This window comes from Brassica napus, chromosome C7 (assembly GCF_020379485.1).
Source record: "Brassica napus cultivar Da-Ae chromosome C7, Da-Ae, whole genome shotgun sequence".
NCBI lineage: Eukaryota > Viridiplantae > Streptophyta > Magnoliopsida > Brassicales > Brassicaceae > Brassica > Brassica napus.
In genome coordinates this window covers 37,013,000-37,031,991 of record NC_063450.1, presented here as the reverse complement: position 1 = coordinate 37,031,991, position 18,992 = coordinate 37,013,000, and the positions used below count along the sequence as shown (strand labels likewise).

Here is an 18,992-nt window from a genome sequence, read left to right as displayed (position 1 = left end):
GCCTCGCAGCCTGCAAGATGATGAAGAAGAAAATTGTAGGAACATTAAACAAGCAAACCAACATTTCATTTTATAGAACATTAAACAAGCAAACCAACTCGGAGCACAAGCAAACAAACATGAAACATAACTAGATACTTCAACTTGAAACAGAACCAGATACATGAAACATAACAAGAGACTTAACATGAAACATAACCAGATACAGAACAATACTTAATTTGAGAACAACTCAGTTATGAGCTTCTTCTTGAGTTCTTCTTCATAGTCAGCAAGGGGTTGCGTAATTTGAGAACAACTCAGTTATGAGCTCCCTTCCTTTTTAGCCGTAAAGAGATCGCACCACTTCTGGTCGTTGCGTAGTTCCTTCCATGCGTGTTCTAGATTGAATTTTTTCTTGTGGTTGTTGTAGAAAATTTGATGAGCAAGTTTGACAACGTCATTCTCATTCTGGCCGCTAGCTTTCTCTCTTGTAGCAGCTTCATACGCACCACAGAATTTGGACACGATGTCATTGATCCGGTGCCAGCGATGCTTGCAATGGGCTCCTTCTCTTTCTTCGCAGGCAGCAACTAGAGGACTTGCCGCAAAATATGCAGCAACTCTGTTCCAAAAAGTTCCAGATTTTTGCTCGTTGCCAACCACAGGATCTTTGCTCGTGTTTAAACATGAGCTGATCAGGACAATATCATCAGTTGGTGTCCATTTACGCCGTTCTCTACGCTCTGCCCCCGTGACTCCATCAAATTTTGAATCTTGGGTTCCTATACTGCCTAGAAAGGGAACTTGAGAGGAAGATAGTTCAACACTTTCTTCAAAGTTTCCAAAGGAAACAGTTTGTTGACTGTTAAGTAAGTCAACAAACTTTGAAGTTTCAGAAGATGGATAATAATCCATATTAGAAGGAGGATCAAGATAGAGAGAAATGAAAGAAGAAAAGTTATGAAGTGAGAAGAGAAGTGTATTGAAGATAGAGGAGAAGACAGTTTCCTTAATAGCTTCAAGAATCCTATCAAAGCATTGATCACAACCACACACCAAGTTGTCCGAAAAGACATATATCTAACTCAATCAACACACCACGCCATTTACTTCTATCTAACAATAACTCAATCAACACACCACGCCATTTACTTCTATCTAACAATAACCAAACCTATTAATTACCTAACACAACCACACAACCTTTATCTAACAAGAGAAAGAGGTATTTATTACTTAACCTAACATTAACCGATGATTGAATTCATTTCAAACAATGCTTTATCACACGTAAACAGAATAAAGACATAGGCTTTACCTGTATGAACAATCGTACGCTCTTTGTCTCATGAACCTGTGTGATGCCTCTTCATCAAACCATCTAAACACAAAAAATTTCCGAAACATATCAAAACAAATTCGAGTAAAAATATGGATGAACAAGGAGCTTAATTTACAGGAACATACCTCATTACACACATACACAATCTAACTCGGACAGTGTCTTCATCAATCCACCTAAGAGAAAACAGAGAGAAACAAATCAAAAAAAAAATAGAGGATATGTATTATAAATTGACGATGAAGAAGGAACAAATCAACCTGGATCATGCCTCATGCCTCTTGATCGATCCACCTAAAGACAAAAAAAATTCAGAGGAATTAATTTCAAAGATTCACGATGAAGAATCTGATACATGCAAACTTGAAAGATTGAAACATAAACATATATAACCGCAGATTTACCTTTCGATTCGCCTCAACCGAAGCAGTCGCGTTGTTCATCGTCTCAGAGAGCCACCGGTAGAGAGAGAGTTCACCGGACGCTCTTCAAGGTGAACCACCGATAGAAAGATAGAAAGGTCTCTGTTTTCCTTCTTCGCCGAGACCCACCGATAGAGCTGTCACCGTTTCCTCGACGCGAGCCACGGAGAGGGAGAGAATCGCATTTTGTCGGAGGAGAGAGACAGAAAAAAAAAAAAGAAGGAAAAATGAAACGAACCTGAGTTTACCCCGTCACCGCTCCTCTCGCCAATTGGAACGTGACACGTGCCTGGTAAGGGACGCCTCTTCGCGGTCATAATTAAACAACGCCTCTTACTTTAATCCGATTTAATCTTTATTTTTAAAGCCCAATTATGCTAACCAACCTACTTAAGGGACTCGAATAAACGTGCTCTTACGAACGTAACTAGGATCGGTTATAGGCCAAGCCTAACGAAATATTCGCTTTGGATTTCTAAAAATTTTGAAAAAATTATATATACATAAACCTTCAAATTTGTAAAAAAAGAATTTTAGGCCTTCAAAATTATTGAAATATTTATTAAATCGTCTGAGATCCCAAAATTTCATGGATGTAATATGTAAAGAAAAATGAAATAAATGGAGAAAAACAAAAGAAGCGTTAATGGGGAGACACATGGATTTCAGGGTTATTTTCAAACTTGCCTTCATACCCGCGCACTAAACCCCAACCTTTTTAATTTATTTTCTTAAAATTCAAGAAATCGTTTAAAACAAAAAGAGGAGACATGTGAAGGAGAGAGAGAGGGGATGAGATCATTTTTTTCATTTCTTATTTACAGTTCCAACGAACAGTGAGAGAGGTTTCTAATTCTAAAACAAACCAGTGTTCATGAATTGTCTGAATGATACCGAAAAAAAAATTAAAAAACATTTCAATTTGGGAAAAAAATCAAAACTTTTTGTTTGTTTTATTTCTTTCTATAAAACCCCTCTTTTCCAATTTAGTCGAAATTCACTCTCTTTGTGAACGTACGAATCCAGACGACTCTGTGGAGTTTAGTTTATAAAGCAACCGAGTGATGAAAATGGGGCTACTTTTCACGGAGTGATATTTTAATCTAAAGTTTGGGTTTTTATTATCAAAGTTGGAGGGGTCGTCTCGTCTCGGATGGGGGTCTCTGTGGGATAGAGATAGTTTTGGGGGTTTTTAATAAAGGGACAACAAGGAGCGTCGACGAAATAATATTATTACATTAGAACAAAAGACGAGAGAGAGCGTCAGAGAGCGAGTAACACAATCTATGGAAGAGACAAGGAAGAAGAAGAAGGATGACTCCAAAAAGAAGGAGCGTCATATTGTCACTTGGTCTCAACAGGTCTCTATTTATTTTATATGGTTGATTGCTCTGTGTTTAAGGTGAGTTTGGTCTCGGTGAAGTAAACAATACTAAAAATGGGTCGAACAGAGGCGTTTATTAGATTTCGAGATGATGTTACAAAGGTGGAGAAAGTAAAAGCAGGCCGGAGCTCGTGAGAGCTTAAACCGGAAAAGTACAAATAGCAGAGAGATGGTTGTACGGATGATAAACCCTAATCTCGCCGCTAAGTTTGTGTAGCTCAGTGTTGATCATCCTTCTCCTTTGCTTTCCTCTCCTTTTATACTCTGTTCGATTACCTTTACCTAATCTCTTTTTACTCATTGGGCTTTGTCGGCCCTTCGGGCCTGATTATGAGGCGCTCGTTCCGAGCCGTTTAGTCGATCAGCCTCGCTTCGCTTGCTCTCCGCTTCGACTAACGGCGCTTCCTGGTTAAGTTGAAGCCTCGAGAATCGGCTTCTGCGCCGACGTCGACTCGGTTTGCTGGATTGGGCCTTTTGTTCGATGGGCTTTGTGGATGGGTTAAATCCATCCCCAACAGTAAGTCCCCCCCCAGTTTATTGATGGTCGAGCAATCGATCCTCGATGAATTTGGTGTCTGTGGTTCGGAGAACAAAAGGTTCAACCCGAGCAAGCGACTGACCGTTGAGGAGTCGACCCGTTCGATCGATACTTCTCGATCGAGAGAGTGGATTGACGCGTCCGTTTTTCACGCGTTGCGATCGTGAGATAAATGCTTACGGGTCGAGAAGACGGACCGGCGCATCTGTCGACCACGCGCCTAATTGGGTTTAGGCCCAATTAGGCCTTATTAGGCGTAATGATGGCGCCTTGATCTCCGCGCTTATCTTTTCTTATAAATAGCTCCCCCCCTCTCCACTTCTTTTCATTTCTCTCCGCAGCGCTAAAGGTACTTTCTCTCTCTACGCTCCTTCTCTCTCTTTATCTTTGTTTTTAGATCTGCGATTATCCGAGATGTCGTCACCCCGTCGTTTGACGCGAGAACAAAAGGGAAAGGGGGCGGTATCTTCTCGGGATTCTGACGATACCCATCACGAAGCGATGATGGATTCGGAAAATATGAACTTATCGCAGCGTCTCTTGGTCTCGGAAGCGAGGGAACAGTTCCGGGGCGATGACGACGGTCAGGAAGCGGTCGACACCTCGATTGTTCCGATCAGCTATTATCCCGGGAACATCTTCGCCGAGGAGAGTCCAATGGAGGTTTGGAGAATTCGACCTTCGGTCGTCGACGGACAAGATTGGTCCAACGTCGAGAGGACGAAGTCCACCGTGGAGTCGGTGGAAGCTATCCTCCGAGATCTCAACGCACACGGGGTCTCGTTCATCATTCCAAAGCGGGACCAGAGGCCTTGGTCGCCTCCGAAGGGATATCAGTGCATCTACGAGTCGTATTTCAGGAACGACACGAAATTATGGTTCCCGATTCCTCGAATCGTCACGGCTTACGCGTTCCGCAGAGGAGTCGCTTTGAGCCAGTTGATGAACGGTTCTCTCCGGTTGATGGTCGTTTTATCGGTGATCGCGGCTGAGGCGGGGACATCGATGAGTGTGAGGTCGTTTGAGGAATTGACTTCAGTTTCGATTTCCGACGATGGGCTCGTCTCGACGAGAATGCGCCCAAACTATAACGTGGTCACGGGTTATCCGACCAAAACTTCAGACTGGCAGCGCTCGTACTTCTACGTGAAGTCGAACAGGTCGGCGTTCGAAGAGCCGCCGAAGTCTGGTTACCGCGTTCTCTGGAATGCAGAGATGGGTACTGCACGCTATCTTATGTGACGATTGTGGTGTGTGCTCGTCTAACGCTTATATTTTCTTTTTGTAGTTGGTCATCCGAATCTCGCTACGTACCCCGAGGATTGGAAGGAGAGTGCTCGGATTGTCGCGTTGCAGAAGCAAGGTCACTGGGAGGACTTTACTCGGGAGAGAATTCAAAGATTTGTAGAACGGATTGCGAGTCGTAAGTTCTCGCTCCTCCTTTATGTTTCCTATCAAGCGAACAAAGTCTTATTGGGATTGTTCTTTGTTTTTCGCAGAGCGTTGGGTTTCGGACTTGCTTCCTCTCATCAACCGATCGACCCTGAAACGGTTGTCTCTTTTTACCCGAGCCGAGCAAAAGGAAATCAATCAAGCCCGAACAATGAAGCAATTGCCCGATCTGAGCCTTATTACGGCGGGGAAGATAGGTGCCAAAAAGGGTACTGACGGCTCTGCGGGAGTCGAGATTACGGACGTCGTCCCCGTTATCGCCGAGCAGGCGCCCGCTGGCGGTTCTTCTCAGGGAAAGGCCTCGAAGAAGAAGAGAGGCAAGGAGACTCGGAAAGAGTCTGACGAGATAGGTCAAACCGATCCGGATAATCCCTCGAAGAAGAGTAGTAAGAAGAGGAAAGCCGCGGAACCACCTGTGGAAGACGTTCCCAGAAAAAAGAAAACGAAGAAGCAAGACTTCTCCGCGCCCCGACCATCCTCGGTTTGCGAAGAGGAACTCCGAGCCTTGGTCCCTGACGCTACTCCCGAGGTTGGGACCTCGGATGATGACGAGAATGAGACCATCGCTTTGCGTCGGAGAAGACGAGAAGGCTCTCAGCAGAATCGCGGAGCCTTAGTGGGTGATCAAGGCCTCTCTGAGACTCCGAGGGAATTGCCAGCCTCTGAAAGACCGCGAGTCCCTCTGAGGGGCGATTCTTCGGCTCATATCACGGAAGGTTCCGAAACCCGTGTGTCCGGCCGTCCCAAGGAGACCCCGGAGGATGGGTTTAAGTTCGAGTTCAGCCGAGAACTCCCGCTGGCCTGTTACCCGGAGGATTGCGCTCGCTTGCTGCGACTAGTCAAAGGCGGTCCTGACTTGCTTCCTTCAGTGGGGGACCTCATCTTTAAAGATGAGTATGAACATGCTTCTTGCTCGTCGGTAAAGGTACGCGGTTGCTTGTTTCCTTCTTTCCTGAGCCTAAAATTATTTTGGCTAAGTCTCTCCTTTTTTTTAATCAGAGTCACGGCGACTGGAATGTTTTGATCGGGAAGTATGACTCGGCCCTTAGGCGGGCCAGAGAGCAGATCCGCGAGAGCGAAGAAGCCAAGAAGAAAGTGGAGGAGGCTCTTCGGGTGTCTTCGCAAGAAAAGACTGAGGCCGTTGCTCGGGAGAGGTCTCTCAGGAAAGCGTTTGTCGAGACGCGAACATCTGACGCAGCTGAATTGCAGATGTGTAAGGAAGCGATGAACAACCTCGAGGTTGTGGTAGATAAGCAGCGGAAGGAAAAGGTCGACCTAGAAAGGAGGATAGCCGCGGAATCGCTTAGGCATTCCGAGGAGATGACCAGGCTTCGGAAATCTCGTAGGTACGAGGTTACGCACGAGAGGATTCGCGTGTTGATCGCCATGATTGCTAAGGCTGAGAAACGCTTCCATAGGATTTCTCTTCGTGAGGATCAACGGGACAAGTATGACGATGCTAGGTGCCTCTACAGCCAAGCCTTCGGAACGAGGAAATGTCTCGAGCAGATTAAGGCCTCAGGCGTCGAGATCCCGCAGGAAACCATCGATTTCTTCGCTGAGCAAGAGAGGCACTATGAAGAGGAAGCAGAACGCTTGGAAGTAAAGGAAATTCCGGCAGAAGATCTTCGCCTCTCCCCGTTAGTGTTGGAATCCCGGTTTCTGATCGAAGAGATTTGGCGTCAGCTCGACCCGTTTGGATCGAACATTGGTTTAATCGATTCAGAGGCTGCCATTGCTCTTCGTACTCCCCTCGCCGACCGAAATCCCCAATCGGCAGACCCGACGGAGAAACCTGCTCAAACGGCCGTATCGTCCAATCAGAATATCGACCAAGGCGTCGATCCAACGGGGCGAACATCAGAGGGACCGGTTGTCCAGAAAGACGGGGCTGTGCCTACCATCGTGCTGACTGATTCCTCTGCAAAGGCGTCGAAGAACGCCAGCTCGTCGGCTTCCTCGTCAGAGGACCCGGGGAAGGGAGGCGACCTTCCAACCGAGACGCCAGCCGCGAATGTTACCGAGGCAATCCCAACGAAGTTTGGCCGCGTATCGGGTCCCGGAGAGGGTGACGGCAGTGGCGACAAGGATCTTCCTGTGGTCGATTGATAATCCATGTTGTTTGTTGTAACTTCTTTTACTCTTTTTTTTTTGTTGCCTTGATTCCTCGGAATCTATGAATTCGGCATTCTGTAGAAACTTTGAAATTCCTATTAAGTGTTTATTTGGCTTCGAATCGTAATTCGTTTCTCATTAAGTTGTTCCTGACAACCTTGTCCGTAATTGAATATTAAAGATATATAACAAGAAAAAACAAGGCAAGGAGTTTTAACGAGTTTCCGAGGAAAAGGTATCTGGATGCTCCGCGGTAACCGAGAGAGATTTGGTCGGCCAACTCATTATTCTCTGATTTGCGATAAGATCCAGAAATTTCGCTCGTGAGTCGGTCAATGCCTCAAGCATCGGTGACGCGGGACTCTGTTTTTCCCGTCGTTTGATATCTGATCAGGATATCTTCGACCAAGTGGGATGAGTGCTCGTGCGCCGCTTTCGAGTTAAGGGGCTAGCATCATTTGATGGGTCTTTTACTCGGGAGAGTGAGACGAAATGTGTTTTTGTTAGGTTGGGGCTGGACCCCGTAGAGGGGATGCCTACGTACCTCCGGGGAGGATCAAGCCTTTCGTAGTTCATTTTGGTTATTTTTATCGCTTGGGGCGTGCTGACGGGGTTCGACGTGAGCCGTGACGGCGTTCTTAGGAGCTGATTGCTTCGCCGGGTTGTGCTTGCTCAAGATGGCTTTAGTGTCTTCTTCCATGCGTATGAAGTTATGGGAACGAGCAACGGCATCTTGCAGCGTCGTGGCGGTGCATCGATAAAGATCTTCTCGGAACTTACATTCCACAAGGAGATTATTCCTCAAGGCATCAACGGCAATGTGGTCCGGGATGTTGATCCTTGACACGACGGATTTAAAGCGCTCCATGTAATCACGAAGATTCTGGTCCTTCGTTTGCTTGAGGTTCCAGAGGGTCGAAGCCGTTGCTTCGCGCTTGGTGAACATGATGTAAGTCTTGAGGAAGGCCGAGGAGAGCTCTTTGAAGCTTCTAATTGAATTCTCTTCGAGTCCCGAGAACCAGGTTAAGGCTTGCTCGTTGAGTGTTTCAATGAAGAGTTGGCAGTATCCCGCGTCTCTTTCGTCGGGGGTAAGTCTGGCCCTTGCTACCGCAATATTGAAGGCTGTCAAATGCTCGACGGGATCTCCTCCTGGTTTGTACTCTGGAAGGCGCAACTTGTCCATCTTTCGGAGTTTAACCTCCGTCAGTTCCTCGGTGAAAGGAGTACGCGATGTTGATGCGATGACACTGTCAATCTCGGGTACTGCGCTCGTTGCTTGGTGGATCCTTGAACTCATTTGTTGGAAATTTAGTTTAAGCTCGGCGAGTTCTCGGACGGTCGATGGATCTGACGTTGTAGGAAAAACATCGGCGGCTAGGGTTTCCGCGAGTTGGAGAGTAGGATCGACTGGGTTCGTCGATCGTCCTTCCGCCGGAGTAGGGGGGTTTGTATTGAAAAGGTGACGACGAAGCGGTTGAGAGTTACCGGTGGAGGCGCTAAGAGCAGCTACGATAGCGGCGAGTTGATCGTTCGTCGTCTTCTGAACTTCTTCTTGATGAGCAAGTCGGGCTATGACTGAACTCATGAACTCCGACGAGAGGAGGGGAGGAGGCGTGAGTGCCGGCTCCTCTCCGGAGGTATCAGGGTTCGTACCTCCGGTGGTCATATCGGTCTAGAAACGCTAGGTCTGTTCTGCCCCACGGTGGGCGCCAATTGTTTAAGGTGAGTTTGGTCTCGGTGAAGTAAACAATACTAAAAATGGGTCGAACAGAGGCGTTTATTAGATTTCGAGATGATGTTACAAAGGTGGAGAAAGTAAAAGCAGGCCGGAGCTCGTGAGAGCTTAAACCGGAAAAGTACAAATAGCAGAGAGATGGTTGTACGGATGATAAACCCTAATCTCGCCGCTAAGTTTGTGTAGCTCAGTGTTGATCATCCTTCTCCTTTGCTTTCCTCTCCTTTTATACTCTGTTCGATTACCTTTACCTAATCTCTTTTTACTCATTGGGCTTTGTCGGCCCTTCGGGCCTGATTATGAGGCGCTCGTTCCGAGCCGTTTAGTCGATCAGCCTCGCTTCGCTTGCTCTCCGCTTCGACTAACGGCGCTTCCTGGTTAAGTTGAAGCCTCGAGAATCGGCTTCTGCGCCGACGTCGACTCGGTTTGCTGGATTGGGCCTTTTGTTCGATGGGCTTTGTGGATGGGTTAAATCCATCCCCAACACTCTGTATGATCGAACAGAGTTTCTGAGATGTGTTTTTGTTCGCAGGAGGATGACATACTTCGAAAGCAAATCACTTTACATGGCACTGACAAGTTCGTGTCTTTATTCTTCTTCAATCTCTCTGGTGGTTTATTGGATTGATTCTGATGAAAAGATGTGTGTGTGTGTGTGTGTTTTTGTTGGGTTGATTGATTTCAGTTGGGCGATCATTGCTTCCAACTTCTCTGATAAGAGCACAAGGCAGTGTAGACGCAGGTTTGGATGATTGTTTTTTTTTTTCTTGAGTTTCTTTTTTTTTTTGGTTTTTGTTTAATCGGGTCATGGATTTTGGGTTTTGAAGATGGTATACATACTTAAACTCTGATTTCAAGACAGGAGGTTGGTCCCCCGAAGAAGATACTCTTTTGTGTGAGGTATTACATCCTTTTTTTTTTTGTTATTACATAGAGTTTATAGAGTTTGTATCTCATCTTTTGTGTGTCTGTGTTTTGGTATTATATAGGCACAAAGAGTGTTTGGGAACAGATGGACTGAGATTGCAAAAGTGGTCTCAGGCAGGTATATATCTATATTGCATAACCAAAAGAGAGCTTTTATGGTGAATGAAGTTTATGAAAATGGTTAAATGTGTTCTTTCTTGTTTTGTGTGTAGAACGGATAATGCAGTGAAGAACAGGTTCACAACACTGTGCAAGAAGAGAGCCAAGTATGAAGAAGCCATGGCTAAAGACAATACTCTTGCTTCTTGTAACAAAAGAATGTTGCTTCCAGATTGTGGTATCAGTACACCACCGAAAGCCGAAAGCGTTTCCCCTCTTGCTAAAAAGATCAGGTGACAACAACCTTTGTTTTTTCTTTGGATTCTCTTTTGGTGTCCCATTGATCCAAAGAAGTGAGTTTGAAATGTTTATTGACACACTTTGGTTGTGTTACATTCTTTCAGGAGAAGTGACATTCCAGGTCCCACCGTGTTCGGTGGCTATGGAGATAGATCACACATAAAGGTTAATTCAGGTGTGAATCAGCATTCCTCCTATGGAGATAGATCGCATATAAAGGTTGTGAATCAGCAGATAAGACCTCCTTTTTGGGTAATAGCCCACAATGAGGAGAAGATTCAAAAAGACAGTGCCAAAGAGAGCGAAGGTGAACAACTCTTTACAAATTTCTTCTTCTTGTTGCTTATCCTAGAAACTGACGTGAGAATGGAACATAGTGAGTTCTTATTCTGTTAAGTTGTTTTGGTAAATAGGTGAGGATAAAGAGATGTTTCTTAAGAAGGATGATCCAAAGGTAACATCATTGATGCAACAAGCTGAGCTTCTCAGTTCATTGGCTCAGAAAGTTAACACAGAACAAAGCATGGAGAATGCCTGGAAGGTAAACTGTTCTGCGGTTTTACAATACACCGTTGCAAGATTCTTTTTGTTAGCTTTCTAGTAACAGAGAAGTGTTGTTGTTGTTGTTGTTGTTCCTAATGGTGCAGGTCCTGCAGGATTTCTTTAATAAAAGCAAAGAGAATGATATATTCAGATACGGACTACCTGATATCGATTTCCAACTTGAGGAATTTAAGGATCTTGTTGAGGACTTGAGGAGTAGTAACGAAGATAGTCAAGCCTCTTGGAGGTTCTGATCTCACACTTCTTATTAGTATGAATAATTATTGTGGTGTTATACAGAAACGGTTTCTGACATTTTAATGACCCTTTATAGGCAACCGGATCTCCATGACTCACCTGCAAGCTCTGACTATAGCTCAGGATCAACTACAATGCCACACTCTTCTGGTGATCAAACCCAACAACCCATGTTACTACCAGATAATGAGCAAGTGGATTTACTGTCAACTTGTCATGAGATTGTGCCCATGTCGGTTGAGGAAGAGTTTAACTCGCCTGTTCAAGTCACTCCATTGTTCAGATCTCTAGCAGCAGGCATCCCAAGCCCACAGTTCTCTGAAAGTGTAAGCTTTGCACCTAAATATTGGTAATAGCTTTATAAATAGAAACCTGATGAATCTATCTCATACAGGAGAGGAACTTTGTGCTAAAAACACTTGGTGTTGAGTCACCATGTCCAAGTGCTACTAATCTTTCACAACCGCCTCCTTGCAAAAGAGTCCTTCTTGATAGCTTGTAAACCCCAAACCAAAAGACCGCGGTTATGTCTCCATGGAGCCGACATAACTTGCATTTCTTCCCTCTCTTTTTGCTTAGATTTTCTTCATAGGTTTGCAGCCATATCGGCCTGAAAAGTTTTTGTGAAGCGGGCGTGCCATGATCTGCATTATTTCCCCCCTCAGTGTTGATAATCTAGAATCCAAGAATGTTAAAAGGTAACATTTCTAAGTCTAGACCTGAGTTTCTCTCTCAGATACTCAGGAGTGTTTCTTTTCATCATCATCTTCATCATACTCTCTAACCCGTTTCATAAAAGGGTTAGAGAGTATGTGTTTTCTTTTAATTCATGACGTGTGTGTGTAAGAAACATTCTTTTGTTTGTCCTCCCTCTCTTTTAGGGTCAAACCCGGATACATAATCCGGGTCTTTTCTTTTCAAATGAATTCTTGATTTGTTGTGTTGTTGATTCTCTTGTACAGAATCTATAAATATTGCATAAAAGCAGAGTTTTTGTTTTAGAGTGTAAAAAGATAAAACAACTTCGGAGAGGCATCTCACCTTCCTATATATAGTGGTGATTAGAAAACATGAAGAAGAAGAAAAGATAAGCCAAGACTTTCATAAAGGTTTTTGGGGAACCTTTCTTTATGTAGTAACTTCTCATAGGTGTGGGAAGAAACAGAAACATAAGGATATTTTTTAAAAAGAATATTCATGTGATTTGTAAAGAGATTATATGAATGGAAATGATTTGATTTTGGTGTGAATTATCGTATCTTTATAAGAACGTACCTATGTTTTCTTGTTCTTCTCCTTCCTCCGTGGTTATAACTGCAGAAACAAAAAAAAAATTCAAATGAAGAGGGTTCTTAGTTGGATCAGGATTGCTTCTCTATTAAATGGGTAGAGTTAAAGTAAGTGTTAGTTAGTGGAAAGACAAAACGTAATCATCACCTTTCTTACCTTTTTTGTTTTTAGTTTGAAATTTCCACCCGCTCTTTCTTTGTACTCCTAAACCGGTTTTCAGTTCATAAAATCAATTTTTTTCTAAAATTGAACCATAATACCGGTCGATCCGACCAAGAACCGCCTTTTTAGTGTGTCTGATGCTAAGTTGCTAACAAACTTCCTAGTCGTGGTTATGGTCGTGTTAGCTCGCTACCAGTTGTTACTTATATCGTCATAAATATGAAGTTTTGTCCATCTCACCGCATAGACCGTATTTTAGGATGTCCCATGCCGCTTCTGGGTGTTTCTTCTTATAGAAATCCAATGCTTCGAATCGGATCTCTTGTGGTAAGGTAAACATGTAGAGCATGTTGTATATTGTGCCCCATGTATAAGTTCATTCTCAGCTGGCGCAGCCTAGGAGCATAGATTCAGCGCAACTATATATAGATTCAATAGAATCTTTAGGACCTGCCTGCATCACCACTTCACCAGGATGGTATTCTGCCTAAATAGTAGACACAAGTAATAAATAAGATAATACTAAAGATTCGAGTCATGACACAAAGAACTTATACTTATTAGATCTAATAAGTACATTAGACCTAATAGAATTATTTTGCTGTATCCAGACTAATACCAATCCAATCAATTTCATGAATAAAATGTGACCAATTAACCAACCAACAAAACTACTTGTTACAATTAACATCTTGTTGTTGCATCACCCATTTTTACTAAGAAACTAAAAGGAACCTCAGAAACGGGTGGGACTAAACAGGACCAAGAGGTATCTACCGAAGAAGCTCCTTTTCCTTATCTTTTTTCGGAAGAAAGGGAGGATCTGGACAAAATCGATGAAATGGAAGAAATCGGAGTGAATGGAAAAGAAAAAATTAATAAGGATGATGAATTCCACGTTCGAACATACTATAACTATAAAACAGTTTCTGAAAATCGAGATGGAAATAAAGAAAATTTTAATTTAGAATTTTTCAAAATAAAAAAAAAAGAGGATCGTTTTTTATGGTTTGACAAAACCTTTTATAACTCTAGTTTTCGATTTTAAAAGATGGAATAGACCAAATCGATATATAAAAAATGATAAAATTGAAAATACTGTAAGAAATGAAATGTCACAATATTTTTTTTATACATGCCAAAGTGATGGAAAAGAACGAATATCTTTGACATATCCCCCCAACCTTTCAACTTTTTTTGAAATGATACAAAAAAAGATCCCTTCATTTACAACAGAAAAAACACCCTCGGATCCAGTTTATACTTGTTGGAGTTTGGTCAATGAAGAAAAAAAGGAAAATTTAAAAAACGCATTTTTAAATAGAATTGAAGCTTTAGATAAAAAATGGTCTATTGAAAATATACTGGAAAAAACAACTCGATTTTGTCATAACGAAACTCAAAAAGAATATTTACCTAAAATTTATGATCCATTTTTACATGGGATCTCGCGCGGAAGAATCAAAAAATTATCTTCGTTCCAAATCATAACCAAAACCTATAAAAAAAAAAGAATATAAGAGGATCTTGGATAAACAAAATTCATGGTATACTTCTGAAGATTAATTCTCAAAATTTGAGCAAACAATAGAAAAATTTAAAAGAAAGTCTTTATCAATAGAGAAAATACTTTATTTTCTTTCCGAACCGCAAGAAGAAAAAAATTCAGTCAGAATCAGAAGAAGAAATAAAAATTTTAAAATTTTATTTGATGTCGTTATAATTTATAATAATGATCAAACTCTTATAAATTTTTTTATTGATTTCCATAAAATCAATAAACAAGTTCCTCAATGGTCATACAAATTAACAAGTGAATTGGAAGAATTGGAAGCCGAAACCGAAGAAAATATACCAACCGAACCTGGAATTCGTTCAAGAAAAGCAAAACGTGTAGTGGTTTTTACTGATTTAAAAGAACCGCATAACGAGATTTATACTAATCTCAAAGATAATCAAAATTCTGATCAAACAGATGAAATGGCTTTGATCCGTTATTCACAACAATCTGATTTTCGTCGAGAGATAATTAAAGGATCCATGCGTTCCCAAAGACGTAAAACTGTTATTTGGGAATTTTTGCAAGCAAAAGCACATTCGCCCCTTTTTTTTGATAGAATAGATAAATTTTTTTTTTCCGTTTGATATACGGGGGCTAAAAAAAAAATTCTTAGAAATTTCATTTGGATTTTTTTTTTTTTTGATAAGAACGAAGAAGAACAATCAAAAAAAGAAGAACAATCAAAAAAAGAAGAACAAAGACGTATAAAAATTGCGGAAACTTGGGATAGCTTCCTATTTGCTCAAATAATAAGAGGTTTTATTTTAGTAACTCAATCTATTCTTAGAAAATATATTATATTACCTTTATTGATAATAATTAAAAATAGCATCCGTATCGTATTATTTCAACTTCCCGAGTGGGAAGAGGATTTAAAGGATTGGAAACGTGAAATGCATGTTAAATGTACTTATAATGGGGTTCAACTATCCGAAATAGAATTTCCACGAAACTGGTTAACGGATGGTATTCAGATAAAAATCTTATTTCCGTTTTATCTTAAACCTTGGCATAAATATAAATTTCAATCATCTCAGAAGGCTCGACTAAAAAAAAAAAGGAGAAAAAAATGATTTTCGTTTTTTAACAGTTTGGGGGCTGGAAACTGACCTACCTTTTGGTTCTACCAAAACAAAGCCTTCTTTTTTTAAACCAATTTTTAAAGAATTAAAAAAAGAATCAAAAAATTCAAAACGAAGTCTTTTCCGGTTTTAAGGATTTTCAAAGAAAGAGCAACAATTTTCCTATAAGTCGAAAAAGAAATTAAAAACGGGATTATAAAAAACTTGTTTTTTCTAAAAGAAAAAAAAAATACCTTTCAAAACGAAATAGAATTCCATTAGTTGGCCCGAGAGAAATATATGAATTAAATGAAACTAAAAAAGATTCAATAATGAGTAATCAGATGATTCATGAACTATCTGTTCAAAAAAAAAATCGACGGAGTGGCAAAATTCTTCACTCAGCGAAAACAAAATTAAAAATGTGATTGATAAAATAAAGACAATCAGAAATCAAACGAAAAAAATTTCAAAAGAAAAAGAAAAACTAACTAATAGTTGTAACAAACTGTGTTATGATTATAAAATAATTGAGTTATAAAAAAAAAGTTGGCAGACATTAAAAAAAAAATACTTGATTAATTCGTAAATCTGTTTTTTTTTTTTAATTTTGCGTTGAACAACTATCTATTTCTATTTTTCTAGGTATTATTAATATTCCAAGAATTACTACACAACTTTTTGTTGATTCAACAAAAAAAATTCTTGATGGATATATTTACAAGAATGAGGAAAATGGAGAAAAAAAAAATACCATTTATTTTATTTCGACTATAAAAAACTTCATATCAAAAAAAAAAATTTAGTTATGACTTATGGTCTTTATCACAAGCATATGTATTTTACAAATTATCACAAATTCAAGTTAGTAACTTTTCTAAATTAAAGTCTTTTTTTGAATATAACATATACATAACATCCTTTTTTGTTAAGAATCAAATAAAGGCTTTTTTCAAGAACAAAGAATCTTTCATTATGAATGGAAAGATAAAACCCTTTTAAATTCCGAAATAAATCAATGGAAAAACTGGTTACGAAGTCATTCTCAATATAATTTACCTCGGATTGCATGGGCTAGATTAGTAACCCAAAAATGGAAAAAAAAAATAAACCAAGACTCTCTAGTTCTAAATCCAAGTTTAAACAAAGTGTATTCATACGAAATTTTTTTTTTTGATAATTACAAAAAACAATTTTTTTGTGAGGCTAACTCATTTTTCAATCCAAAACATTAACAGAATTTCAAAAAGGATTCTATATATAATTGTTTTTGCTACAAATCTATTCATTCTACAGAAATTTTTTTTGATATGTCTACAGGCCTAGAAATTTTTTTAATCTCTTGTTTTCTAAAAAAATATAATATTCGGAGTATAGGGGAAATTTGGCATAGAAAATATTTGGATTGGAGAATTCTCAACTTTTGGTTTAGAAAAAAAAGTAAATATTGAGCTTGATACTAAGAGTAAAAAAAAAAATATTAAGACTAAAGTTAAGAATTATCAAAGAATTTATAAAATAACTAAGACGAGTCTTGCCAATCAAAAATTAATTTTTTTTGATTGGATGGAAATGAATGAAGAAATACTAAATCCTCGTATAACAAATTTTGACTTTTTTTTCTTTCCAGAATTTTTCTTATTTTCTAGTACATATAAAATGAAACCGTAGGTCATACCAATTAAATTACTTCTTTTCAATTTTAATGAAACAAAAAATGTGAATAAACAGATCACCCTAAAGAAAAAAGGTTTTATACCATCAAACGAAAAAAAATTCCTTCGGTTTTTTAATCTAAAAAAAGAAGAAAACGAATCGGCAGGTCAAGAAGAGTTTGAATCAGATAAAGAAACAAAAATAAATACGGAATCAGCTCTATCAAAGCAAGAAAAAAAGATTGAAGAAAATTATACAAAATCGAAGATAAAAAAACGTAAAAATAAAAAAACACCAAAAAGCAATACCGAAGCGGAACTTGACTTATTTCTCAAAAGGTATTCGCGTTTTCAATTGCGATGGAATTGTTTTTTTAATCAAAAAATTCTCAATAATGTAAAAGCATACTGTCTCTTGGTTAGACTAAAAAATCCAACCGAGATAACGATATCTTGTATTGAAAGAGGAGAGATGAGCCTAGATATTCTAATGATTGAGAAGAATTTCACATTTTCAAAATTAATGAAAAAAGGAATATTGATTGTTGAACCTGTCCGTTTGTCTGTAAAAAACGATGGACAACTTATTATATATTTGATACAAATATTCAAAACTGTGGTCAAGTTTTGAATAAAAAGAAAGATCTTGATAAGGATAAAAAAAACCTAATTAAATTAAAATCCTTTCTTTGGCCCAATTTTCGATTAGAAGATTTAGCTTGTATGAATCGCTATTGGTTTAATACGACTAACGGAAATCATTTCAGTATGATAAGAATACACATGTATACGCGATTTCAAATGCATTAATGGTAGATCCTTTTTACTATATTTTGACTATATATATATAATTAAGTTACGGTATATGAAAAATATATAATATAAGTTACGGTATATGAAAACAATTGGATGCACAAATGTGAGGGATTGTTTTAAATTAAATCTTTATACATGAGATTCATTGAATTAATGACATAGATACCACTCAGAACGAATCCATAAATAAATTTTTAAAATCCTCCTTTTTTAGATCGAAATTTAAACTTTTTTTATAAAATTAAGAATTAAGAAGTTGATAATTAAATTCGGATCCTTGTACAAAAAAAACTACCATTATTATTACTGATCAGTAAAATTCATATCTTTCAATTCATTTTAAAAAGGGAAGGATTTCTTTTTATGATAAAAAATACATTCATTTCATTTCAAGAAAAAAACGAAGAAAGCAAGGGATCTGTTGAATTTCAAGTATTCAGTTTCACTAATAAGATACGAAGACTTACTTCACATTTGGAATTGCACAGAAAAGATTATTTATCTCAGAGAGGTCTACGAAAAATTCTGGGAAAACGTCAACGACTCCTGGCTTATTTGTCAAAAAAAAATAGAGTACGTTATAAAGAATTAATTAATCAGTTGAATATTCGGGAATTAAAAACTCGTTAAATTCCAAAATTGTGAATTAGTTTATTTTTAGATCTTGAATTTTTGAATAAACTTCTTTTTCAGCAATCTAATTCATACCAGAACGAATCAAGGAAAAACTTATGAAGAGACCAGTTACAGGAAAAGATCTTATGATAGTCAATATGGGACCTCACCACCCATCCATGCACGGTGTTCTTCGCTTAATTGTTACTCTAGACGGTGAGGATGTTGTTGATTGTGAACCCATATTGGGTTATTTACACAGAGGAATGGAAAAAATTGCAGAAAACCGAACAATTATACAATATTTACCTTATGTAACGCGGTGGGATTATTTAGCTACTATGTTTACAGAAGCAATAACAGTAAATGGACCCGAACAATTAGGAAATATTCAAGTTCCTAAAAGAGCCAGCTATATTAGAGTAATTATGCTAGAATTGAGTCGTATAGCTTCTCATCTGTTATGGCTTGGCCCTTTTATGGCAGATATTGGGGCACATACTCCCTTTTTCAATATTTTCAGAGAACGAGAATTTGTATATGATCTATTCGAAGCTGCCACCGGTATGAGAATGATGCATAATTTTTTTCGTATTGGAGGAATAGCGGCGGATTTACCTTATGGTTGGATAGATAAATGTTTGGATTTTTGTGATTATTTTTTAACAGAGGTTGTTGAATATCAAAAACTTATTACACGAAATCCTATTTTTTTAGAACGAGTTGAAGGCGTTG

General features: G+C 39.2%; 2 protein-coding genes, 1 long non-coding RNA gene and 1 pseudogene across 4 annotated transcripts; 3 read left to right on the top strand and 1 right to left on the bottom strand.

The window, feature by feature from the left end:
* The first annotated feature begins 2,452 nt into the window (after positions 1-2,452).
* LOC106410609 (transcription factor MYB88) lies at positions 2,453-12,347 on the top strand. 2 transcript variants are annotated; one of them, XM_013851153.3, is made up of 11 exons: positions 2,453-3,107; positions 9,503-9,549; positions 9,656-9,712; positions 9,798-9,870; positions 9,960-10,015; positions 10,110-10,289; positions 10,401-10,603; positions 10,710-10,837; positions 10,944-11,086; positions 11,174-11,423; positions 11,492-12,347. In XM_013851153.3, the coding sequence occupies exons 1-11, from the start codon at positions 3,033-3,035 to the stop codon at positions 11,597-11,599; spliced, it is 1,320 nt and encodes a 439-aa protein (XP_013706607.1). In that variant the 5' UTR covers positions 2,453-3,032; the 3' UTR covers positions 11,600-12,347. The 2 variants fall into 2 exon arrangements, with proteins under 2 accessions (XP_013706607.1, XP_048619644.1); XM_048763687.1 differs by having other exon boundaries at positions 2,522-3,107; positions 9,503-9,712.
* On the top strand, positions 5,113-9,453 carry LOC106388265 (meiosis-specific protein ASY2-like). The gene is made up of 2 exons (XM_048763686.1): positions 5,113-6,045; positions 6,120-9,453. The coding sequence occupies exons 1-2, from the start codon at positions 5,113-5,115 to the stop codon at positions 7,227-7,229; spliced, it is 2,043 nt and encodes a 680-aa protein (XP_048619643.1). The 3' UTR covers positions 7,230-9,453.
* On the bottom strand, positions 11,678-13,099 carry LOC111207816. The gene is made up of 2 exons (XR_007326599.1): positions 12,544-13,099; positions 11,678-12,411 (listed from the first exon to the last, which is right to left on the bottom strand). It is a non-coding gene; the product is annotated as an uncharacterized LOC111207816 (long non-coding RNA).
* A 138-nt stretch (positions 13,100-13,237) lies between these two features.
* LOC125590602 lies at positions 13,238-18,518 on the top strand (annotated as a pseudogene).
* The last annotated feature ends 474 nt before the right edge of the window (positions 18,519-18,992 follow it).